Genomic DNA, 25,073 nt, shown 5'->3' with positions numbered 1-25,073 from the left:
TTTTGGTGTGTGTGCAATACTTTATCACTAATTTCAGTAAGCAGAGGATTCTCAGAATCAGGTACACATCTGATTGCACATGTAAGTAAATACTCAAGGATCTGCCAAGTGGGTGGAAAGAGTGAAAACAAAAAAATTTGCTTGTCCCAATTGATCTCTATGGATTACACAACTTCCACACTTGATCTTAGCCAAAAGGCAGAGAAGCAATGGATTACACAACTTCTGATGGGTTGTTTCTTTAATAGATTCTGATGAATCATGAACAAAAACTCGTTGATAAGGACAAAGAATCACAGTTTTAGAGACAGTAGAATATATTTAGGGATATTTTCCAACACTGGGTCACAATATGCCCCAGCCTCCTCTTTTTTTTTTTTTAAAAGATTTAATTTTATTTATTTTTGGCTGCATTGGGTCTTCGTTGTGGTGCGCGGGCTTCTCATTGTGGTGGCCACTCTTGTTGCGGAGCATGGGCTCTAGGTGCAAGGGCTTCAGTAGTTGCAGCACTCGGGCTCAGTAGTTGTGGTCTAGAGCACAGGCTCACTAGTTGTGGTGCACGGGCTTAGTTGCTCCACAGCACATGGGATCTTCCTGGACCAGGGATTGAACCCGTGTCCCCTGCAATGGCAGGTGGATTCTTATCCACTGAGCCACCAGGGAAGTCCCCCCAGCCTCCTCTTGCCTGAAAGAAATGAGACTTTGGGGAAGGTGACAGAGCTTCTGTGTTGTGTTGCATGTGGGATGAGGAAGAGGGGAGTTAGAAAACTTTCTATGTCATTTCTGAAGGTACCCTGGGAAGGCAGGTGTAAAAAGAATTTGACATGACCCAATTCAGTCACCCAGACTGGATGAAGCAGAAGGAGTTGCTTTTATTAGTTATTGTGATAGAACTCTTAATCGGCTTAAGACTTCGTGGCTCTTTTAAAACCATTATCACAGAGACACACAAAACAGATCCTCTGCTTTCACTATCTACAGTACTGGAATCTGTGTGCTCAGGAGGAGTGGGAGTGAGAGTGGGTGATCAAGGCTGGGAGGGTGGCCTGTCGGACTGGGTGCCCAGACAGCACTACTGCTGCTATTTGCTTCTGACCCTTGACCCTCCAAACTGCCCTTGTGAAAAATTGCCAATTCCCTCCTCCTAGTCCCCTTTCTCACTTCTGGGGTGAAAATGAGAGAAAAAAAAAAAAATCCATGTCACTTTTCAGCCAAACCAATCTCTGGGTTTTATTCCAAACTACCTTCAGAGTTAAACGCATCTGTTTTCTCAGGCTTACTTCCCCAACAAGGCTCTCTCTGATCCACAGGTGGGAGCTGGTGGCAGTGCTCAGGCAAATTCCAGCCTGGGACCTAAGGTGTTTTCCACATTTCCTTATTTACTGCCACAAAGAGGCTAGGGCCACCTAACTTCTGTCATCTACATCTGTGGTTCCAGTAGTTTATGCTATGATCTCCTGCCTTAAGAAGACAGATTTTAAAAATAGTTGGAGATGTATGTTTAGCAATCTAAGTATATAAGTAAAGACACTGTGTATGACTCATTGGCACCCATATGAATTCGTGGCCAAATGTCCTTTATTAAAAAAAACAGCTTTGACAGTACACAATGTGGCTACAGGATTTTTCTAACAAATGATTTTTTCTTTTTAATCTCCTTAAATTTGAAGTTAAAGCTGTTAGGTTCTAACCCAGTCTCAGGGCTAATTGGCTCAAGACCTCTGTGCCCAGTGATGCCACTTGACCCTCTCAGGGGTCAGTGTCCAGGTCAGGGAGCTGTGCAGCTCCCTCCAAAGCCAGCTCTCCTACTGGCCAGCAAGCAAATTCCAAGGGATAGACAGGATTAAGGGCTCCAAAGAGGATTCCCCAGCCCTCCCACAAAGGAGGATAAAAAACTCTAGTCTAGTTCTGGAACAAAAATAAGCCCCAACCAAGGAGAAAGTGCCTGTTTAGATAGCCGGTGGCCCTTCCTAAAGCTTGCACCCCTTCCAGGCTGACTGGGCAGAGCCCTTTTCAATAGGCAAGGGTGTGCAGAAGTGTGTAATCGTGTGCTAAAAGAAAGCACGTTGCATGAACTTCTATTTGCACACTCTCCTAAGCTAGGCCCCAAAGGATTAAGGTAATAAAAACTGCTTACCTCTTATTGCAATTTGTTTTCTTGTCTAGGAAACAAAACCAAGACACACACACAGGCCAAAACACACTTCATTGCACCTCACCCTCTTTCCAAACTGCCCCACCTGGAGAATGGGACTCACCGGCAGGAGTGGGGACACCAAGCTCAGACTCCGTGTAAACACGCCCCCGCAGCACAGGCGGTAACCTATTAACTCGGAGGAATCTCGGGTCACTACGAACGGTTTTCTATTAATAGGGTATAAAGCTCCTGCATACATTAGCGGTAATGACCCGGTGGCCCGCGCAAAATTAACTCCTCCCGGGCCATCAAGAGGAAGCCATGTTCTGCCCAGGCAGATGTGTGCTTGAAACGCGCGTATAAACATACACGTACACACGCAGGGTTTTAGAACCGCTCCCCTTAAACACGCCAGATCCCACTCCCATCCCTAGTCCTGGCGGTTGCAGATGTTCTCCGAGGGGTGTCCCCGGGTAGCGAGTAGTGGCGGCGGAGGTCGTTCGCGTACGGGTCAGCTCAGCTTCGCCACACAAACGGCCAAGGCCACAGCCGCCAGCAGCACGGCGCTGAAGATGGTGGCGGCCAGGGCCTTGCTCAGGTCGCAGGGCCCCGTGCGCTGTTCTACGGCCACACCGCGCAACGAGGAGACGCCGGCGCTGGCGCTGGCCAGGAGCTCGGCGCCTGCCGCCTGCCGGGCCTGCACCGTCCAGCGGGGCACGTTGACCTTCATCTCCATATCCTGGATCATCTCGCCCACCTGAAGGATCTCCCGCTCCAGCTGGTGAAGGTCTTCCACGTCGAAGCCGCGCTCTGCCTCGTGCCGCAGGCTGCGGGCGCTCAGGGCGCGCGCCGCTACGCTCGCGGCGCCGCCTTCCACCCCGGTACGCACGAGCGGCCGCCGCGGCGCATGCAGCGGAAACTCGGTGCTCAAGGTCAGCGCACGCCGCATGTCCGCTTCCAGCAGGTCCAGGCAGCCAGAGAAGGCCACCCAGAGGCGCTCGAACTCGGCGCGTTCCTCGGCGCCCAGGCCCCGGTCGCGCAGCGGAGCTGTCAGTCGGGCGCGGATGGCCACCGCCAGCTCTTGCGCCTTCTGGCGCGTCTTCTGCAGCTCCTCTCGCAGGTTCTGCGAGTCCGCGGAGCCGCCGATGGTCAGCACCAGGTGGTGGTAGCATGCAGTCGCCTTATTGAGCGCGTCCAGTAGTGCCTTGCACTCCTCCTTCGTCATGGCGCTGCTCTCCGGCGCAGCCCGGCCGCCTGCGCCCCTCTCAGCCTCACGCCCTCAGCGCAGCAGGACACAGCCAGCCCCGACGGCGTCCCCTGGCCAGGCGGCCCCAGCACTCCTCATGGCCTGAGACGAGCTAGGCGCTGCCGCTGCTGTCGACGGAGCCGCTCAGGATCCACGACGTGCGCTTCCGCGGACTCGGCGCGGAGAGAGAGCCCCGTTAGCTGTTTCCCATCCCCTCGTCCATCCTCCCCAGGTGCGCTCCTAGTCACACGCCGAATCTCTGCGCAGCCCTCGCCTCCACGGTAGCCACCTGCGAAGCCCGGGTTGCGGTCGCCATCCTCCTCCGGTGCAGTCGCCAGGGCTAGCCGGCCGCGGAGCCGCGCCCTCCGCCTTAGCTGCTGCCAAGGGCGGCCGGGTCGGATTTCTTAGGATCCGCCCACCCCCTCCCGTCCTCGCTGGGCGCTTCCATCCCCTGGACCAGGGATAGGCGGGGCCCCACGCGGGAGGTCACGTGTAGGTCCCCATCACCCCCTCCGCACCCCATTACTGTCTGGAATATTAGCGCTCGTCAGATCCAATCCTCCTCTATTTTACGGAAGGGGAAACTGAGGCTCGATAAAAAAAAGGCGGCTAAGATCACGCCACGTCCATGCAAGTGAAGGGGCTAGAACCCAGGTACCCTGACTCAGTCGGGCGCGGATGGCCACCGCCAGCTCTGAGACCCTGCTAGCGATGGAGTGGTATGCCTCGTAGGACTGGGCACCTCCGTCTCCCAAAACGAGCAGTAAAGGGCGATCTGCGGGGCGGGACGGCTCCCAGAATCTCCCCTTCCTAGTCCAGCCCGCTTTCCAGCAACAGAGCTTGGACCCCACCCCTTGGATCAGATCTGCTCTCGGCCCCGCCCACTCCCATTCCGGGCACGCGCAGTCGGTGGCTCTGGGCCGGTCCAGCCTGAGTAGGAAGTGCTGTGTGCCGCCTGAGCCCCACCCCCGGCTGGGCGGACTCAATGATTGCTCTGCGCACGCGTCACTCTGAATAAAGACGACCTCTCATTGGGCTGACCAGAGATCTTGAGGCGCGGCTCCGCCCAACGGGGGTGGGCGGTGGAGCAGATCCGCCGCGTTGGGGTGGTGGGCCTGAGGTCTGAACCGAGGGGCCGGGAGGGGTCGGCGCAGCTCTGGGAGGAGCGGGGAGTGCAACTATGTAGCCTTTTAAGTAAGTGTCCTCCCTCTTGTCTCCTCCCGCGCCCTCCTTCCCTCGGGACTGCTGCGCCTCGGGGCCCAGAGGCCGGGCGGGGCCCCGGAGCTGGAAGGGGGAGGGGCTCTTTCCTTTCCTCTTCCGGCGCCCCAAGCTGGGCTGGCGGTCTCCGGGTGGCCCCCAGGGCCCCGGCCCATCGCCGGGTGGACTGCCCCGCCCGCGCTCTCCGGCTCCTGTCCTCAGCCGGGCTCGCTCTGCCCCTCTGTTGTGTTTGCGGGGCTAGGGGTGGGGTTGGCGAAGAATGTGCCCTCTGACTCCCGCGGCTCCAGGACAGGTCAGCAGGTCCGGGATCCCGGGAGGTCAGACTTGGGGGCAGTGGGCAGGGCTGTCGCTCACGGGCTGGGTGGTTTCCGCGGTTTAAGGGAGGCCTGGCGGGGCGGGTGGAGGGGAGGGTGGGGGTGGGGGTCCGGAGCCTCGGGTCGAGCTGTCGTGGTCACCGCGGTAATGAAAGCGCGGGGGAGAGAGGAGGGAATCCCTGCTAGCCTGCCTCTCATGGAGTGGGGTCTCGTCTTCCTGCTGGGTAAAGATTTCCCCAGGAAGACTATGAAGCACCAAGAGGTGTTCCGGACTCTGGGTCTGTTCAGTTCTTTTCGTTGAAAATAGACTGCCCATAGGCTCGAGAGCAAGGCCGTGCCGCTCTGGCCGCCCCTGGAGGTGCTGGGGACGTGGGCACTCGCGGCCCGTGCAGGGCCACGAGAGCAAGTGGCGCGTCTTCATTGAGGATTTAGGACATTCAGGGAATGAGGGGCAGGGGAGACTGTAGGGACTACTAGTTTGCCATGCGAGCTGGAATTTTCCAAGTTTGTGGGTTTTAGGGAGAGAGGCCCCTATTTTGATTAAGTAATGTACCCTCCCACCAGCCCTAGAGAAGAGCGGCAGATATTAGCAGGATATTTACATTTCCATGCCGCCTTGCCGGGCCTGGTGTTGAGGCAGCCTTCTGGGGTCCAGAGCGCTAGATTCAGGGCTCGCTCTCACTCAGCAGTCTGTCCTTTAATTGGTTGTTTCACTGGTGGTTTGTGGCCAGGGTTGGGTGGTACTCTGGCCCTTGGCCATTCTCTGAGGTGGAGGGTGTCAGCCACCTATGGGCCAGATGGGGCCTTGACAGAGGAAGAGTAGTTTTTAGGACAAAATGGGTAAAAGGAGGGAGAGCGCATCTCTTTGGGGAGCTCTGGAGACAGCAGAGGGAGATGAAGCTGCAGAGGTGGGCAGGAGGCCAGGAGTGAGAGGCCCTCTATGCCCAGAAGAGAAGTTGAGAGTTCATCTGGTAGGGAGTGGAGGGGAAGTCATTGAAGAATCCTGCACAGACTTCAGTGTTGGAAAGATCACTTTGTGTCTTTCAGGTGGACAGGTTTGCGGTGAATCAAGAGGCAGGGCCTGTAGGCCTCGGAGGGAGAAGTGCAGGATGGGAGGAGACACAGGTACTTCTCACGAGCCCTAGTGGCAGGAAAGCAGTTGGGCTGCTGAAGCTGGGTGGACACCTTGGGTGAGTTCTCCTTACCTTGGCTTGTCACTGGAAATAATCCCACCTGGCAGCTCTGCAGGGAGAGCAGCAGTAAGTGTCTGCATAGGGCCTTGGGTCAAGGTCTTGATTGTGCCTCCTTGTGGCTCTTGGACTGTGTTGCCCTCATATGAGGGCGGCTGCTGGGGCTTTGTTCTTCACACGTCTGCCTCTGTTAGTGTTTCTGTGCGGCCTGTCCCTCTGTTTATGAAGTGCCAGGATTAGGTGGGTGTCCAGTAACGTCCTCCTTTCCTAGGGGAGCAGGGGAATGTGACCATGCGATGATAGATACCAGATCTAGAAAGGATTCAGACCCGAACAATTGGACATGATTTGTCCTGAGGTTGCTTCCACATCCGACAGACACTGAGCAGTGGTCCTTGAAGTTCCTGCCCTCCTGCCCAAAATACTGGCAGGGACGTGGGTGCTGGTGGCTCCCCTGCAATTCTAGGAGCAGGGTGGTGGAGTGGCATTCCGAGGGGCAGTTATGCTTCTCCTAACTTCCCCGCTCTGTGAGTGGTCACACCCCTCTTCCAGCCCTGAGGCCTTCTCTCCTACCGTGATCCTCCACATTCCAGCAGTCACTGTGTTTAGCCAGCTCTGAGCTGTTCGTTTTTATGGCTTTTTGCCAGTGCCTGCAGGACCGCCTGGGGCCAGCCCCTCACCCTCCCCTGCATCTGGGCGGGGGATTTCCAGCTCCTGTGAGAGATGATCCCTTCCTGGGAGCTTGATCTTTTTCTAACACGTCACTATCATTTTGTTCAAGTGGACCAGCAGTTACTGCATGCCTGCAGTGAGCCAGGCAGCGAGGCTTCATAGTGCTTTGAAGAAGAGCTTTGAGAGACATATGGACAGGAGCCATAGACATTACAGGCCAGAAGGACGCAAGTGACTGTAATACCACACGTTACATCATAAAATTGCTTCCATTTGGTATTAAACATAGATGTATAAAAAGTTTTCCCTTTTGGCCTTTTCCTTCTGAGTCACAAATTAAGCCAGTTGGAGAATACGCCTGGTGGGGGTCTTTGGTCAGGGCCCTGGCAGGGCAGGAGAAGCCACAGCAGTGAGATTTCAGCAGGGAGTGCATCTCTGGGAGGTGCAGACTTTCCTGGGCTGGATTCTGCTGAGCCAGGCTGCACACTGTCACCAGATGGTCCCTGACAACCCAGACTCATCCGGGCTGGCAGGACGGTTGAAGACCACAAAACCACGAGTGCACACCACCTCCGAAAATGCCCAGAACGGGTCTGAGGCCTCACTTGGCTGTCTTGTTCAGAGTAACCTCAGATAACTCACGTGCAGGGTTATTTGGTATCTCTGACTAACTTCACTGGATTTTCTATAAATCATCCCATCATTTGCACTTAGGAAGGGGTGGAATTTTTTTTTTTTTAAGGAGTTTTATATATGAGGATTCACATGCCTTTCCACTTTTACAAGGAAAAGTCAGTTTACTTTACATGTTATTCAGTATTTTAAAATATAAAACCAATTCTTGCAAGTAAACTTGTCAGATTATTTTAAAGCATGTGCCGCTATATAAGAATTCAACTCTGGCATTAAACATTATTACATATTTTAACACTGGGACAGAAAGGTCGAGAACAGTGCTGGACAGAGGTCTCTGAATCCCTACTCCTGGACAGAGGATCCAGTCATTGGCATCCAGGAGACTGATGTCCAAGAGAAAGCATATGACTTGGATTGAAAACCAGCCAGCTCCATCTCATTCACCAGCAATGCTTGCTGAGAGTCTTGTGTATTTACACCATTCATGCATTTGAACTGAATGTTTTAATGTGGCATTCAGGGCCCTTCCCTTCCCATGCTGCCCCTCTCTGACCTGCTGTGTTTGGATTCTTATTATTTCTCAGAGCTCATTTTCACATCTAGTCAAAAAAAGTTTATTCTTGAGTTTTCTATGCTCACCAGGAACCTGTTCCCACCTCCCGACCCTTTGGCCCTGCTCTGGTCCCTGCCAAGGATGCCTCCCACACTCCCCACCCCAACCCCTTCCCTGTTGCTCCCTTCTCTATCTCATCCTTACCTCTCCTGGCACTGTTCTGTTTTTGTTTTGTTTTATTATTATTATTTTTTAACTCTTCTTGCTTCCCAGTTAGGTGGTTAGTTCCTCCATCAAAGCCCATCTTGGGGGCAGGGGTGTTGGTGCTCTGCCAGCATCTTGTCTGAGGAGCAAGGAGGAGTGTCCCTTCCCAGCTTTAGTCTGACCTTGTCGCATCCTGTTTCTCATGTGGTTTTTATGTAAGGCATCTTTACTTTTGTGCTCCGCCATGTAGAACCAGCTGTGTCGGGAACCAGGAAGAATTTTGTTTTCTTGTGACTCTGTCCTAGCAAAATTATATTATCCAGTTGTTCTGGTAGAGACTCATAAAAGGATTATCTGGGTTCCAGTAATAATTGAATTCAACAATTCAAATACCTGAATGGTTGCAGAGCTGGGGCCTGTGAAGGGATTGATTATACGTAGTCATTTTCATGCTAGGCTCTTCTCCCTAAGAGGATCTGCAGGGAGCTCAGGGGCCTTCTTTAGGCAGTCCCCAGGATGGCCTGCAGCTAAGACAGCTCAGGCTGGACCAGGCCAAGAGAATTTGATGCTGAGCCTGTGTGGCTGTCATGGGGACTTTTCCTTTAGGAGAAATGAAGTGTAGAGTCTGTGCATCTGTGGCTCATGAAATAACCCCTAATCCAGGCATAATTATTTTACATGATGAATGTAGTGGTTAAAGGGATGGGTGTTAGAATAAATTCTGACATCTGTCTAACCTGGAGTTGGCCAGCTGACCCTCAGTTTCTTCATCTGTGACGTGGGGCTAATGATACCTATGGTTATTGTGAGCATTAGTTATAGTTAATTATCTATAGTTATTGTGAACATTAACATGGGATGAGGATGTATAGACGTCATCACAGTGCCTGACCAAGGATGCTCTCAAATGGTGGCTGTTTTTAACATTAGCTATAAGGAATAGAATTCATAATGCACTTATGCATACTGTTCTGGTGTTTTCCCAAAGAGGTGTTTGGGAATACTGTTACATAATGAGAAAGTAATTCAGTTTTTCACTCATATTTCATTCATCTGATTGTATCAAGCGTAAGTTTACTTGATGCTCTTTAATAGTTGCTAATTTTCTTCTTTTAATGAAGAGAAGAAGCCTCAGGCTCAAGTTCAGAACCTTTGGCAGGCAGTGGTATGTAGCCAGATTTTAAATAATGTCAATTGGATTTATAATGTTTAATTTTAAGATGATCTTAATGGGAAGTGATACTATTTTTCCATGTAAAGTAGTAATAAGGGTTCTTTTACAAATAAATTTTAAATGGGAGTAGGTGTTTAAAGGAAAATGTCAAACATTAACAATAGGGCCATTGTGTACAACTGTACAGGTTATTTATTGCACAGGTGTCCTGCCCAGGGGAGGAGAGGTGTTGGCAAACTAGGCTGATATATAGCCTATGAGTTGCTTACTAAGCCATGTGCCCTGGCACAGGACTGTACCTACTGGGAAGATGGGGTGCCTTTTTGTAATTCTCAAAAAGGCACCATGTGGGCTAGCAGAAAGTGGCGGTACATTGGTGTGCAGTGTGGCAAAAATAGTGAAGGTAGCATGTAAATGGGAATCCTGCAAGACAGGTATTCATATTGTCCATTGTACAGACTGAGATGGAGGCTCAGAGAGGTGAAATGACATGGCTAAAACTCTGACTTCTTTTCTGTGCCCATTTTTCATATTCCTCTCTCACAGTTCAGTAAAACCACACTGATGTATGGTAAGGGGAACAGACCAGGGGCATTGGAGGCCCCATTCACAACAGGAGCAAATCTATACAGAATATATAAATAATGTCTAATAAAAGTTTTATATGATCTATGATCTTTAATGAAGAAAATTTAATTGGAGGACATAAAAGAGGATGAAGGTGGAAAGACATACCATGATCATGGATGATAAGATTCATTATTATAAAGACGTTGACTCTCCAGTCCATAAATTTAGTACAGTTCCAATAAAAATCCCAATAGGAATTTTCATGGAATTGATAAGCTGACTCTAGTTCATGTGATATCAAAGAACTAGGAATAACCAAGTAATTTTATACATAAGGGTATAAGAGTGTTCATTTTAGCATTGCTTTTAATTGTGAAAATGTGGAAGCAACTTAAGTATAGGATATTAGATAAATAAATTGTATCATGTTCACTTAATACTGTACAGCAGAAGTTAGTGAATGAATGGGAGCCGTATGGATCAGCACGGCTAGAACTTGAAAACATAATGGTGATTGAAAAGCGTATGTTCCAAACTACTTATAGTGTGATACCATTTATGTAGATTTTGGAGCCCATGAAACAAGACTTTAGGACTTCTCTGGTGGTGCAGTGGTTAAGAATCCGTCTGCCAATGCAGGGGACATGGGTTCGAGCCCTGGTCCGGGAAGATACCACATGCCGTGGAGCAACTAAGCCCGTGCGCCACAACTACTTAGCCTGCTCTCTAGAGCCCGCAAGCCACAACTACTGAGCCTGCGTGCCACAACTACTGAAGCCCACACACCTAGAGCCCGTGCTCCGCAACAAGAGAAGCCACCACAATGCGAAGCCCGTGCACCACAACAAAGAGTAGCTCCCGCTCACCACAACTAGAGAAAGCCTGTGCACAGCAACAAAGACCCAACACAGCCAAAAAATAAAAAATAAATAAATATTTTTAAAAACAAGATTTTATATTATTTATGAATACATGAGTTTAAAAAGGAGTGCAAACATGAGCAAGAAGGATATAGAAACCACTTCAGGATAGTGGTTGCCTCTGAAAGGGGAGGAGAGAATGGGATGGGGAGGGGCACATGGGGGATCCAGTCTACTCTGATATACTTTATTTCTGAAAAGAAAATCTGAGGCAAATATGGCAAAGTGGTAAGATTCGGTAATTCTGGGTGGTAGGTTAGCATTATTACTCTACTTTTCTGTATGGTAAAAATATTTCATTAAAAACATGCATATCTTTAAAATGTTATAATTTGGGTCATGTATGATGTTCTAAAAACAGCTATTTTTAACTTTTGCAGTGACTTGGAGTCAAGAAGATTTTCTGAACATAATTTATACATTTAACCTGTAAAAAAAGTCATCTTGGAATTGGTGGGTTATCTTTGATCTTTCCTGATGGCGTGTTAGGTCTGTAGTGTAGAGTAATATGTGTCAGGGATGCTTTTTAGAAATTGTTAGATCAGGACTTTTATGTGTTAGGTCATTCTGAAAGTGGTCATTTACTGCTTTTTCCTCTCTCGTCCCAGGAGACTCTTTTTGCCCCATCTGAAGTCCATATGGCTCTGTATGATGAGGACCTCCTGAAAAATCCCTTCTATCTGGCTCTTCAAAAGTGGCGTCCTGACTTGTGCAACAAGGTGGCCCAAACCCGTGGCATTGTAAGTGCATCGATCCCGAGGGTGGTCCTTCTCCACTAGGCTTGGACCGAGCAGTGCTGACAAGGCCACAAATATGGTAGACTTCAGTTAAGTTTAGAGGGAGTCAGGTACAGGCCTGCTAAGTGCACCAAGCCGCAGACCATGCTCGGTATGTGAACGAGCAGAGAGGGACCGCCCCAAGCTGCTTCCTCCAGGCAGCCTCCTGGGACTGCACCAGCCCAGGGTGTAATCCTTTCTCTGAACTCTCAGCCCCTGTTGTCACTGGTCTCACGGTATTCATCTCTGTTTCTCTTGTTTCCATGGGGACCAGGAGGGCTTCTCCAGGGCAGAAATCATATTCCTCCTCGTCTGTGAGATGGGTGCTCACTCCCATAGGATAAGGGAACGTGTATACACACACATGTATGTCACCTTCAAAGGCATTTCCTAAAGAGAAAGAACCGAGAGAACTTTTGTAATAGAGGCCACAACCTCAGAAGCCTACAGGAGCAGCCAGGGAACAGGAGCAAGAGAAGAGAGAAACCATAGTCTGCTGCCTGGAGGGAGGGCAGGCCCTGTGCTATAGGTCTTTCTGGTTCCCAGATTGGTGAACTTGGCAGGCATCTTACTTACACACCGTGGGACACAGCGAGCTGGGCGCCTTTGTGCCACCCATCTGCCTTGGGCCCTCTTCTTTTCCTGCGTTGTCCTCTTTTCTTCTCCTACTTGTGTACCTGCTTCTCTTGCCATGTGATACGATCTTAGGTGTGTCAGGCGGCTGAGGCTTTGAACCAATGGAGAAATCAGTTAACTCGGGTTTCTCTGCAAGCTTGGAACTGGCTTTTCCCCATACCCAGTCCAACCCTCTGCCCTCAGAAACCTGATTTTTTTTTTCAAGTCCCTTCTTGTTTTTATGATTGGTTTTGTGATTAATATCTTTCTCCCAGAATTCTTTTACTTTGCATTTTAGAAGTCATAAACTTCGTTATAAAAAAAAAAATTAGAGAATAGAGCTGTTTCCAAAGAAGAAAATAAAAATCTCATAAAGCTCACCAAAGGCATTCACTGTCATCCATTTATTTCACAGTAGCTATTAAATGCTGCTGTATGCAAGGCACTATGTTTGATGTGGGGATTCAGCCAAAACTATGAATAGGCATCATGATCTTTACCCTCAGGGAGCTGAAATTCTAGTGGGAGAGACGGTCACACTGTGGGTACCTATTTACTAATTTTGGTAAGTGTCTCAGAGAAAAAGTAGAGGATGCCAAGCCATCATGTTAACTGGGAGGGCCTGACCCCACTTGGGAAATACTTCCTTCCCATCTTTGTTCTATGATATTTAAAAAAAATATTGTCTAGGTAAGAGTGTGTCATCATATGTAACTTTCTCTTTTTGAAATGCTGCACTGCAGACCCCGCTGTTCTTTCTCAGGAAGCCTGGGGGACCTGTCTGTCTTGCTCATCGCTGTGTCGCCAGCCCATAGCACGGTTGCTGTTGCCCAGTAGGTGCTTTTACAGCTGCAAGTAGTGAAAACCCAATTGAGTTCACTTCAGCAAAAAGAGAATTTTGAATCACCTTGGTCACCTTCCTTTCAGGTACACCGAGGAATGAGAGATGCTTCTTTTTTTTTTTTTGGAGCAGAAGGTTTATTGCAGGGCCACGCAAAGAGACAAGGTGGCTCGTGCGCTGAAAAGCCTCGGGCTCCCTGAAGGGTTTTGGCAAAGCATTTTTAAAGGCGGGGGGGTGGTGGGGGGGGGTCGAATGGTATGTGATCAGCTTGTACACAGTTCTCTGATTGGCTGATGGTGAGGCATCAGGGTGGTGTCACAGGGGTTATCAGTCCTTAGGCTCCAGGAGGCCTGGGCTATGTGCTCATGGTCCTCTAGTAGTTCTTCCATTTGTGGGGCAGCGTGGTTCACATCTGCAAAACAGCTCAGGAAATTTGCAGAGAGATGCTTCTTAAGCTGTGTCATCCTGCATTCCAGTGGTGCCCTAGGCCCCTTACTGCAGCCCCCACTGAGATCCATGAGGGGCTGCTTGGGGCCCACATTGGGCAGCACTAGATTTCAGGCCTTCCTTGGCCTCGTTCGGTGGACTCGAGAATCAGCAAGGCCAACTCCCCAGCACAGGTCAGCTGTGGGAGGGAGCTAGCTCTCGCCATCCTGCTCAGCCTGGCCAGGTGTTGGTGACTAGCCCCTGCCAACTGCTGGCCATGTGATGGAGCCCCGGCTCATCCCTGTCTAATCTGTCGTAGTGCTCCTTCCGTGTCCGTTGGTTGAATGAAAAAGTAGAGTATCTCAGTGGCCTCTAGAAGAGCGCTCATCCTTTCTGCCACCGCTGAAGGACCCACGTGGCCTCAGCTGGTGAATGCTGGATTTCCTTCCATGGGGCTTGGCCTTTGGGCCAAGTTTGGCGGCCCCTGAATCTTCCCTGGGGATTAGAGTCCTTTACTGGACTCTAAAAATGTGAAGTCACGACTTTTGAATGTGTGTACCCCCAGGGTTAACCGCCTTCCCCCTTCCCCCTGCAAGCCGAGCTTGGGCCCCGCCCTCACATGTCCCTCACACGACGGCTGAGGGTGGAGGTTGGCTGGCCCCTCACCTGCCCCAGCCCCTCCTCGGGTTTGGCCGCCTTTGATGGGACTGCCTCCATGTCCTCCACCATCTGCTCTCTGACTGATCCGCGGAGGCTCCTCTCCCAACGTCCCCCCATTCCAATCCCAGAGGCCTGTGACACCCACACACTGCTTCTCGTGGTCACCTGTTCTTGTAACCATCCAGCTATTATGCACCGTGGCTTTTTCAGAGCCAGTTGGGCAGGCCTGCTGTACCCCTGGGTCTCTTGTTCATGGAGCTTTGGCAAAAGTTCTCTAGGTTTCCCTGGTGGATTGTGGGTGGGTCCATTTGCCTGTAGGAAAAACAAAAATGACAAAAGGGGATTAAATTTGGTCCTTTTATTGTGGCCCTCTAATTATGGGGTACTCAGGCTTCTGAGGGCTAGCCTGAGAACCCAGCAGCAATGGCTTCCATGTTCCAGAGAACTGACTTTCCAGTAAATACCCATACAGCTCAGCTAAGGGTGCTGAGGTCCAAATTCCAGTTCTCAGGATTTGTTTAGTACAGATTCAGGTGACAGACATTGAACATCTAGGCACTGTGCTGGGTTTGCAGGGTTACACGGATGAATGGGGAACACAGCATGCCTTCAGGGAATCCCAGAAACAGGCTATTTGCAGCACAGAGGGATGAGTATTAGGACAGAAGTGGTCATGGGCTCCTGTGGAGTGGCTGACCCAGCCTGGGGAGAAGTCAGGAGGGCACCCTGGGGTAATAAGACTAATGCTGCTTCTTGCTTTTATTCTTTCTTTTCTTTAATGACTATTAGTTATTTAAAAAATTTTATAAAGGGGCTATAATAAGAAGTTTTATTGTTAAGCTCTGAACTGAGTAGGTCCCTAACTTATGGTCTGCTTGGTCACTGTAAAGTTTGTGTCCTCCACACCAGCTGTTAAAACTCCATGACCTCGGGACTTCCCTGGTGGCGCAGTGGTTAAGAATCTGCCTGCCAATGCAGGGGACATGGGTTCGAGCCCTGGTCCGGGAAGATCCCACATGCCGTGGAACAGCTAAGCCCATGCACCACAATTACTGAGCCTGCGCTCTAGAGCCCGCGAGCCACAGCTACTGAGCCCGTGAGCCACAACTACTGAAGCTCACGTGCCTAGAGCCCGTGCTCTGCAACAATAGAAGCCACCGCAATGAGAAGCCCACACACCGCAACGAAGAGCAGCCCCCGCTCGCTGCAACTAGAGAAAGCCCGCACGCAACAACCAAGACCCAACGCAGACAAATAAAAAAACAAACAAACAAAAAAAACCCAACTCCATGACCTCTGTTCCAGAGGCAGTCTGAACCTCCATCTCACGAGAGCCCCCAGGCGCCTGGCCCTGTCTCCGGAGGGCGGCTTCATAGCTGCTCCACCCCACTCCTCTGTGGCTGGCTTCCTCACCCCGGTCTCAGCAGGATCCTGGTGGAGATGGATGGGGCCACAGAGAGCCAGCCCTGGCTTGTGCTTGCAATGAAATGCTCCGGGCAGCATTGTGGGCCTGAAAACTTTGGGGGAGTCCCTGAAATTGGAGGCCCCTAGTGCACTCAACAGATATTGATTGGCACCTACCGTATGGTGAGCAGTGTGCTTGGTGATGGGGATTCAGTGAAGCAGGAGCCGGTCATGCCTTATTCAAGCTAAGGAGGCGGAGAAGGTGTGGTAAACAGGCTCACAGAATGCAGTCACAGGTGTGGGGACAGGGGTGGGGTGTCTCTGAAGCACCTCTGAAGTGGCTGGTCCCTCGGAGGCCCTTCCTCAGATGGGACTATGTGACTCTTTCATCCACTGAGCTAGAGTGGGGCAATTGGCCCCTAGGCCTGGTTGATGCTGTCCCCTGGCCTGGGGCCAACCCTCGGGTTTCCAAGATCTTCTTTCTGTGTTCGCGGCTGCCTTGAGGCCACCTAGGAACCTTGAGGCTGTTTCTCAGTTCTGGCTCATACCTGAGGGCCTCCCGTTTCTTTAAGTTGCACTTTCATTAACATTTAAAATTTTTATGTTTTTCTCCCCCATTTCTTATTCCACATCTGCTACCACCAAGCCCATTCCCACGTCAGGACCTTTGCACATGCTTTCTTCTGACAAAAATGTTCTTCCCTTAGATCTTTAGTTGGTGGTTCCTTCTCTCCATCCATTCCTTGCTCAAAAGCCACTTCCTCAGAGACCTCCCTAACCACTCTACCTGAGTTAGCGAACCCTTGCCCCACTCCAGTCATTCTCTGTCCTGATATTCTGCTTTATTTTCTGCATAGAACTTACGGATATATGGAATATGTGTTTTATTATTCAGAAATCTGTATCCTCCACTTAGAATGTAATGTCCATGAGGACAAAGCACCGTATCTCCAACAGTGCCCAGTGTCATGAATATTGAATGAAGAAAAAACAGAAAAACTAAACTCAAATTTTAATAATTAGTTGAATAAAGTTGGCTATCTGAAAATTAAAAAAAAAATTATTATGTTTAATTTCAAACAAACATGTACAAGTGGAACAAATCATACAATGCACCCAACGCCCTCATCACTCAGCTTCTGCAGTGCCTGGCTCGGATGCCAGCACATCTCACTTCTATCCCTGCTGCCCTCTCCCCTTGGCCAGGGGATCATTTTGAAGCAAATTCCAGACAATTATATAAGGTAGTCATGTGATTTCATCTGTAAATATGTAGGAATGTAGTTTTAAATGATAAGGACTTAAAAAAAAATCACATAGCATTACCACAGCTAAAAAATTCCTCAATAACTCAACTGTTGTCAAATGTCTAGTCACTGTCGAAATTTCCCAGATTGTCTCATAATTTTTTTTTTTTTTCCAGTTGGTTTGTTTAAATCAGAATCCAAAGGTGATCCACACATTATTCTGGATTGGTAGGCCTTTTTAAAAAAAATTGAAGCATACTTGATTTACAGTATTATGTTAGTTTTAGGTGTATAGCAAAGTGATTGAGTTTTATATATATATATATATATTTTTCAGATTCTTTTCCATTATAGGTTATTACAAGATACTGAATATAGTTCCCTGTGCTATACAGTAAATTTTTGTTGCTTGATATGCCTTTTAAATCTCTTTTCCTCCTAACTTTCTTGAGCTAAACTTTGAGCAGAACAACTAAACTGTACCTACTCAGTGTGTAAAACTGGATCCATTTTGACATGTGTGTAGACTTGTGAGATCATCACCACAGTCTGTTTTTTTTAACTATAAGCCCCACTTTCCTCATTTTCCTTCTTTCCTTACAATTCAAGTATCAAGGTCATTCATCCTGTGGAATTTCCTGCCTTCTGGCTTTTGCCGGTTGCAGCCCTGTGGTGGTGTTTACCATGGTCCTCTGGTCTCTGTATTTCCTGAACTTGGTAGTTAAGTCTAGCTCTGGGTCTGATTCAGTCTTGATTTTTTGCAGAGGGACAAGCCCGCTTCATAGACAGTTGTGATCTTCCATCAACGAGGGCCTCCCTTTTCTGCCGTGAGCAATTGGCATATCCCTCGTGGGGAGAGAAGCTCTTTCTGACCTACCTGAGGAAGCTCCTAATGACAACTGCTCTTGAAGACCCCAGAGTTTCATGGTGTCTTCACAGAGGAAACTAGCAGATGCTGGGCTGTGCTCCCTGCTCCCAGCACTGGCCTGCAGGAGGCCACAGGATGGGGCTGTGGTGAGGTGGGGGGCAGGAGTTTGAGTCCTGGCTCTGTCACTCACTGGCTGCGTGCCCCTGGACAAGTTGCTGCACTTCCTTGAGCCTTAGTTTCCTTGTCTGTACAGTGGGGATAGTGCAGAAGCTGCTTGCCTTGTGCCAGGCTGCTTTAGGAGCTGGGGCTCTGAGGGACTTCACCACTTTGGTCGTCGTCTTCCAGGTGCACTTGAATCTGAGAGATTCCTCTTAAACGTTGAGTCCCTGGGCCAAGCACAGATCCACGTGTGGTTGCCAGGGCAGGTCCTTGCCTTTGCTGCGTTGAGCAAAGAAGCTTGTGCCCGGTCAGCACGGTGGCCACGGTGGGACCAAAATTCACGTTTCAGGTTGAGCCTGCCCCAGAGACACAGTCTGGCACCTGAGACATCTCTGGTGGAGGTGGCAGCCTGCAGTAGGAAACGGTATTTCTGTGGCTGGTAAAACAAACTGTGATCACAGTTCAGCTTAAAAAAGCATAGAAAGAAGACGGGAAGGAAACTGTCTTCATTGTGCTGCATTTATCATTCAGGTGGTAGGATTCCGTGTGATTTTTTAGTTTCACTTTTCTGTACTTTCCAAACTATCGTTTCTTCATCTGGAATCATTCCTGAGCCTGCTGAGGACAGGGGGCCCCTGGGGTAGCTTCAGGGAGAGCCCAGCGGGGTGAGAGTGAGCCCTCCGGTCTGAGGCCCCGGGATGGAAGAGGCGTGTGCTGCCTCCCTTGGCTGGGTGGGGGCCTCAGCTTCCACAGTGACAACAGATCAGCTGCTTCCCCTTTGGCCAGTGACCCCAGAGGTTCTCTCTGCCAGCAGGTCCCCATGGCAGTTCCATTGGAGCGTCTTTGGATGCCTCGTGTTCTGCTGAATTTGTAAATGACACGTCTCTTGAGTGTTCACCCTAATTTTTTTTTTTCCAGGTGTTAGTACCCTGCAAAGGAAGCCTGTCAGGCAGTGTTCAGTCTACTTGTCAGTTTGAGTCCTATATTTTGATCCCAGTGGAAGAACACTTTCAGACCTTAAATGGAAAGGTATTCTTTCGTTTCTTGTGGGTCAACCAGGGCCACTCACTCAGTGTTTGGGAGTGGGGGAGGGGAGAGAATCCTGCTTCTCACCCGTTCACGTCTGTGTTACATGATGGCTTTGATACCACAGCAGCCCAGCTACCTTTGAGGGCGGAGGAGCTGGCGGTGGGGAGCAGGGTCCTGGCTGCAGCCAGGAGGTGAGGCTGGGCCGGGCACCTCTCCCTCAGCCCACGGGTCTTCTGCCGGGGAGTCGGGGAGTGGCTGGGACACCTCCCCAGAGAGGCCCTGTCAGAGCAAGCTGTTTATCCCCAGTGCCCTTGGGATCAGGGATGAATTTCTAATTTAAGAATTTTTTGTTTTGAAATCATCTCAAACCTATAGAAAGTTTCAGTAAGGTACAGAGAACTCTCACATACCTCCTTTCTGCCCAGATTGGTCAACTGTTAGCATTTTGGCCACATCTGTTTTATTTCCTCACCCCTATCCCCATCTAGCCATCTGTCTATCTCTCTGTCTGTCTACACACACACATTATTATTTTTTCTGAACATTTTTCAGAAAGAGTAAGAGTTGCAGACACCATGTCCCTTTGCTTCAAAACAACGTGTATTTCCTATGTAATACAGCATAGTGATCACACAGAAAATTTAGCATTGATAGAATACGCTTCTCCAACATACTGTCCTTTTTTAATCTTTTTTGGTTTTTTTGGCCACACCCCGGCATGTGGGATCTTAGTCCCTGACCAGGGATCGAACCCACGCCCCCTGCATTGGAAGTGCAGAGTCTTAACCACTAGACCACCAGGGAAGTCCCAGCATACTGTCCTTCAACAAATTCTGCTGGTTGTAATACTCTATTATAGCAAAAAAGATCTATTTTTTTAGATCCAGGATCACGTCTGGGATCATGCAGTGTATTCAGTGGTTAGTCTTTTTAGTTTCCTTCCATTTGGAACGGTTCCTCAGTCTGTGTCTTTCATGACATTGACATTTTTGTCTTGCTTTGTAGACTCTCCCTCAGTGTGGGTTTCTCTGATGTTTCCCATGATTAGATCGCAGTTATGCCTTTTCAGTAGGAACGCCTCGGAAGGGTGTTTTATCTCTCTCAGTGCATCGTGTCAGGAGGCACGTGACGTCAGTCTGTCTCATTGTTGATGTTAACTTTGGGGTAGGCATTCTCTTATTTTTTTTAAGCGGAAGCAGCTAGGTTCCGAGAGGGGGAGGTTCCATCCCTGGTCAGGACTGGCCGTGGTCCCCAGCCTACCCGCCGTCAGGAGTGGGGGCCCACACTGGTGTAGCCGGGGCCGTGGGCACTGGGGGGGTTGAGGAGGGATGGGTCCAGGGGGGTGGGTACCAGTACACCAGTCTGGGGTGAGGGGTGGTCTGCAGCCCTATGGCTCCCAAGCATGCTGCTATTTTCCTGCCAGGGGTCTGCTCACCACAGCTGCCCGTCAGTTTACTTGTTCTCTTCCCGGTACCCAAATCTACCAAGAGAACAGAGGCACTGGGCTCATCGTGGCTGGTCCTCCCGGGCACCTTGGCCACGGCCAGAGTGATGAGCCATGGAGGGGATGCAGCGCGCATCCTTCGGCGCTGCCGGGTTGCAGCATCGGGTCATTCTGATCTCTTATTCAGAGAGGAGAACCTTCTTACTTTTTCCTTTTGTGGAGGGTACAGTGCTTTTGGGTTGCAACATGTGAAAAGGATCAGGGTACTATGTAGCTGGAGTGACAGGGTGAACAAAGAGGGAAGAAAAGATTTTAGCACCAAAAAGCAAGCTGGAAGAGTGTTGGTGCCCCCCGCAAACCCACACTGGAGCAGAGGCAGGCGGGTGGGCTGAAGTGCCGGATGCGGACCAGGCTGAGAGGGGTCGGCAGTCACACGGGCTGCTGGTGCAGTGACGGCTCTCTTGTTCCAGGATGTCTTTATCCAAGGAAACAGGATTAAACTAGGAGCTGGTTTCGCCTGTCTTCTCTCAGTGCCCATTCTCTTTGAAGAAACTTTCTACAATGAAAAAGAAGAAAGTTTCAGCATACTGTGCATAGCCCATCCTTTGGAAAAGAGAGAGAGTTCAGGTATTCTGGGAGAAAACCCCTTTCTCCTGATTCGGAGAAACGTGCTTGTTGAACTTCCTCCTGACGCAGCTGTTGTAAACATCCTATAAAATATTCAAGAGCCCGCTAGAAACCTGCATAACTGTTTACAATAATTCCCCCTAAAACTTAATCAGAAAGTCATCTTGAGCCAAGGTGATGTGGATTAGGCTGCTGTGTGTGGTTGTACATGTTGGATGTTACACACATAGACCTTAGTGGGAATGTCGCCCCCTGGAGTTGTGCAAAGTGGCAGCCCTGGCTTTGTCTCTGGGCCTCGGCTTTAGGGCTACCTCTTACAGCATTATTACCCACCCAGCCCCACTGCTGTGCCTCTTTGAGATCTCATTATTTTTACCAGATAATAATTCTTGGGTACCCCACGAAGTTGAGATAACAATTAATGTGCCAAACGCTCCTATCCGAGGCTCTTATTGTCAGGAATCAGGGCTTCCTCACCACAGCCTCACAGGTCATGCCTAGGGTCCCAGATAATTCAGGTTTGGTCCCAGGAAAGGGCTTCAAGAGGACCAGGCTCTCTGGACCCCCAACTGGGCTGCTCTTGGGCGATATCTTGAAATAAGGTCATCCCTCTCCTCCTGTGGAAGATGGAGCCTCAGATCCCAGAGGAGCAGGGCAAAGGGTTGTGGGACTTGCCCTGTTAGGAAACAGTGAAGCCTTCAGCCAGCCCGACCCTCTGTCTTTTTTTCAGAAGAGCCTTCAACACCCTCAGATGCCTTTTCCCTGAAAACCATCGAAGATGTGAGAGAGTTTTTGGGAAGACATGCAGAGAGATTCGACAGGAACATTGCCTCTTTCCAGCGAACGTTCAGAGAGTGTGAAAGGAGGAGCCTCCGTCATCACATAGTCAGTGGCCGTGTCTTGCTTTGCTAGGCGTGCCTTGTCTCAGGCCAGTTCAGAGCACCAGGATCCCTCTCGGTTCACTCTGTAACTTTGCTGCCTCCATCATTGGAAGTTTTGTTTAAATGTTTCTTTTTACCTATGAAAGTAGTACAGACCACTGTAGAAAACTTGAAAATCACAGAGAAGTATAAAAATGAATATCGTTATCATCTATGTTAACCCTAAGGGGGATCTTTTTTCCTACTTTTAACGCATATACCTAAAACAAGTTGAAAAACAAATCACACACTTGATTTGATAAGCTTGCTTTAGGATTTAGAGCTTGTCACTCAGGAAATCCATTTTGTGAAGTGTTCTCTTTGCCCCAGGACACGTTACACGTCCTGGGTTTTGTGTCGTGGCCTCGGATCACGAGGGTGACCTCTCTGTCTGCTCTGTGTTGCACAGGACTCCGTGAATGCTCTCTACACCAGATGCCTCCAGCAGCTGCTGAGGGACTCCCACCTGGTAAGCAGCACGACGTTCAAAAGAGAGACTTGCCAGAAAGAGAGAGACAAATAGCATATATCACTTATGCGTGGAATCTAAAATATGCCACAAGTGAACCTATCTACGATACAGAAACAGACTCACGGACATAGAGAACAGACTGGTGGTTGCCGAGGAGGAGCGGGTTGGAGGAGGGATGGAGTGGAAGTTTGGGGTTAGCAGATGTAAACTATTATATATAGGATGGACAAACCACAAGGTCCTACTGTATAGCACAGGGAACTATATTCAACATCCTGTGATAAACCATAATGGAAAAGAATATTAAAAAAAGAAGGTATATATATATGTATAACTGAATCACTGTGCTGTGCAGCAGAAATTAACACAACATTGTGAATCAACTAAATAAACCAAAAAAAAAAACAGAGAGAGAGAGAGACTTACAGTTTGCCCACATGCTAGTGCATGCTCTGTAACTGTACTCGTCTTGTCCTCCAGAAAGTGCTCGCCAAGCAGGAGGCCCAGATGAACCTGATGAAGCAGGCTGTAGAGGTAAGGGGCCAGGGCAGCGAGGGGAGAGAAGACGGCAGTGCCGGGGGCTCCTTTGTTGCCCACCCCCGACTCACATGCCTTGAACTGGGTCCCGTTGATTTCACAGATGTATGTCCAGCACGATATTTACGACCTGATCTTTAAATATGTGGGGACCATGGAAGCAAGCGAGGTAGGTTCTCCATCATCATCATCCAGGACGGAAGCCCTGTTCTAAGCCTTTTAAGACATTTGAAGCTCCATTAAAATCTCTTTGTTAGGATGCTGCCTTTAACAAAATCACAAGGAGCCTTCAAGATCTTCAGCAGAAGGATATTGGTGTGAAACCTGAGTTCAGGTAAGGGTTTGCGCTGCTGTGGCCGTGTCCTCAGGGGCTGGGGCACCGTTCGCCATGCCCCCCCCACCCCCAAAGCAGCAGTGGCGGCACTGATTTGACGTGGTTCAGACCATGGAGCCAGGGTAGTTATTTGTGACCAAAGATAAAGGGGCTGAAGTTGGCAGATGACTGTTTTGGAGCTGGCATGCTCCTGCACCCGTCTGCCAGCATCCGGTGAGTGGGAGCCAGAAGGGGTGGGGTCGTACACAGCTGGTCTCTGGGCAGGCACGCAGCTCACCCAAGTGGGCCCTGCACACAGATGTCTCTCCTCACCTGCCAGTCTGAGGGACCCCTGCCTTAGGGGCATCTCCTTTTGGATTAAGTTTCATTTTATTACAAAAATGTCTAGGGACTTCCTTGGTGGTCCAGCGGTTAAGACTTCGTGCTTCCCTGCAGGGGCACGGGTTCGATCCCTGGTTGGGGAACTAAGATCCCGCATGCCACGCAGCTCAGCCAAAAAGTAAAAAAAAAAAAAAAAAAAAATCTAAACTGTTTATGTCTAAACTCCCCCCCCCCCCCCCCCCGCCCATTGGCCTATTTCACTCTGGGGCTAAGGATTGCTGATTTTTTTTTTCTAATTTTCTGGTGCAGCTACATCACCTGGCAGCTTGATTGGCACCTTGAAAGCTGCTGGGTTTTGCCAGTGACCCGAGTCAGATTACTTCTGAGTTTCTATTTTTGTTTGTCTTTACTTACGGTTTGCTGTAAGAAATGTGAACCTGAGGTATGGGATTAGATCCAAGAAGGAGGGCCCTCACACCGTGGTCTTATGTGGTCACTTTCCAAACTATTTTGCAGCTTCAACATACCTCGTGCCAAGAGGGAGCTGGCTCAGCTGAACAGGTGCACGTCCCCACAGCAGAAGCTGGCTTGTTTGCGGAAGGTGGTGCAGCTGATCACCCAGTCTCCCAGCCAGAGAGGTGTGTGCTCGGCGAAGGGGCTGGCAGTGGGGTGGCTGCATACGTCCAGATGCAAACATCTGTTGAGAAGCAGTGCCGTCTTAAAGGGTCACAGAGATGGGTTGTTGTGCAGCAGAGCATTTCCGTGTGAGTGCCCCGGAGTCTGATCTGAGGAGTGGGTGTCTAGTAATGGGGGTCGGGGGGGGAATAGGTGGGGCATCTTTAGGGTGAGAAAATGCTGGCGGAGAAGCAGCGGCCTCAAAAACGAGCCAAACTGGTGATGGAAACATGGTGGTTCAACTGTTAAGTTGTTCTCTCTAATTTTGTATACATTAAAAATTTTCCATTATAAAAAGTAAAAACAAAATAAGAAAAAAGTAATGAGAAGGCAGATCTGTGTGGGCAGATAGGGGGTGATCTTCGAAGCGTTATTATCAGTGAATGAAATGAACAGGAGTGTGTACGGTACCCTTCCAGCAGCATTGCGGAAAGGGGGGCGACTCTGTATCCATATACACAATGGGGAGATCATAGACTGTCTGTGGACAGGTACGGGGGAAGCAACAGCAGTGGCCTCTGGGAAAGAAGTCTGGGTGGCAGGGATGGGAGAGATGTGCACGGTTTGCTCTTTGTACTGTTTGAAATTTTAAATGTGTGAATGGATTACTTAAAATTTTAATGAAAAAAAATAGAGTCAAGCTGTAAATCGGCATTAGACTCTGAGGTGTATAAAACAGAAATGATCCCAGGAGGAAAGAGGCTTTTGGCAGTGGCTCTGGCACACCTTCAAGTTGTATCCACCACTGCCGACTTCCTCGGGCTCTTTATCTGTCCCGGGAGGTAGCAAGGGGTGGTCTGCTTGCAGTTTGCTTCTTCTGCACATGTTCTGAGGATGCTAAGCATTCATTTTCCCCTGGAGTCTGACATCTATTCAGGACACTA

At 49.5% G+C, this 25,073-nt stretch overlaps 2 protein-coding genes across 6 annotated transcripts in view; one reads left to right on the top strand and one right to left on the bottom strand.

The window, feature by feature from the left end:
- Positions 1-1,010: 1,010 nt before the first annotated feature.
- RGS9BP (regulator of G protein signaling 9 binding protein) lies at positions 1,011-4,245 on the bottom strand. The gene has a single exon (XM_068527797.1). The coding sequence runs from the start codon at positions 3,360-3,362 to the stop codon at positions 2,649-2,651; it is 714 nt and encodes a 237-aa protein (XP_068383898.1). The 5' UTR covers positions 3,363-4,245; the 3' UTR covers positions 1,011-2,648.
- A 226-nt stretch (positions 4,246-4,471) lies between these two features.
- ANKRD27 (ankyrin repeat domain 27) overlaps positions 4,472-25,073 on the top strand; it is a 51,789-nt gene continuing 31,187 nt past the window's right edge. Inside the window, exons 1-11 of one of the 5 annotated variants that reach the window (XM_068527403.1) lie at positions 4,472-4,577; positions 5,963-6,105; positions 11,443-11,574; positions 18,749-18,859; positions 20,774-20,930; positions 21,661-21,815; positions 22,260-22,319; positions 22,803-22,856; positions 22,963-23,028; positions 23,117-23,193; positions 24,031-24,152. In XM_068527403.1, the coding sequence (XP_068383504.1) occupies positions 11,473-11,574; positions 18,749-18,859; positions 20,774-20,930; positions 21,661-21,815; positions 22,260-22,319; positions 22,803-22,856; positions 22,963-23,028; positions 23,117-23,193; positions 24,031-24,152 (904 nt within the window). In that variant the 5' untranslated portion in view covers positions 4,472-4,577; positions 5,963-6,105; positions 11,443-11,472. Of the gene's footprint in view, positions 4,578-4,684; positions 4,894-5,962; positions 6,106-6,152; positions 6,175-11,442; positions 11,575-18,748; positions 18,860-20,773; positions 20,931-21,660; positions 21,816-22,259; positions 22,320-22,802; positions 22,857-22,962; positions 23,029-23,116; positions 23,194-24,030; positions 24,153-25,073 lie in introns of those variants that run through there. The other 4 variants (XM_068527401.1, XM_068527404.1, XM_068527402.1 and 1 more) reach the window with 4 other exon arrangements.

This window comes from Eschrichtius robustus, chromosome 19 (assembly GCF_028021215.1).
Source record: "Eschrichtius robustus isolate mEscRob2 chromosome 19, mEscRob2.pri, whole genome shotgun sequence".
NCBI lineage: Eukaryota > Metazoa > Chordata > Mammalia > Artiodactyla > Eschrichtiidae > Eschrichtius > Eschrichtius robustus.
The sequence above is the reverse complement of the archived record's forward strand: the minus strand, read 5'-3'. Positions and strand labels throughout refer to the sequence as shown.

Excerpts from the sequence above, each read along its gene's own strand:
- RGS9BP (XM_068527797.1), bottom strand. The coding sequence starts at position 3,362 with ATGACGAAGGAGGAGTGCAAGGCACTACTGGACGCGCTCAATAAGGCG.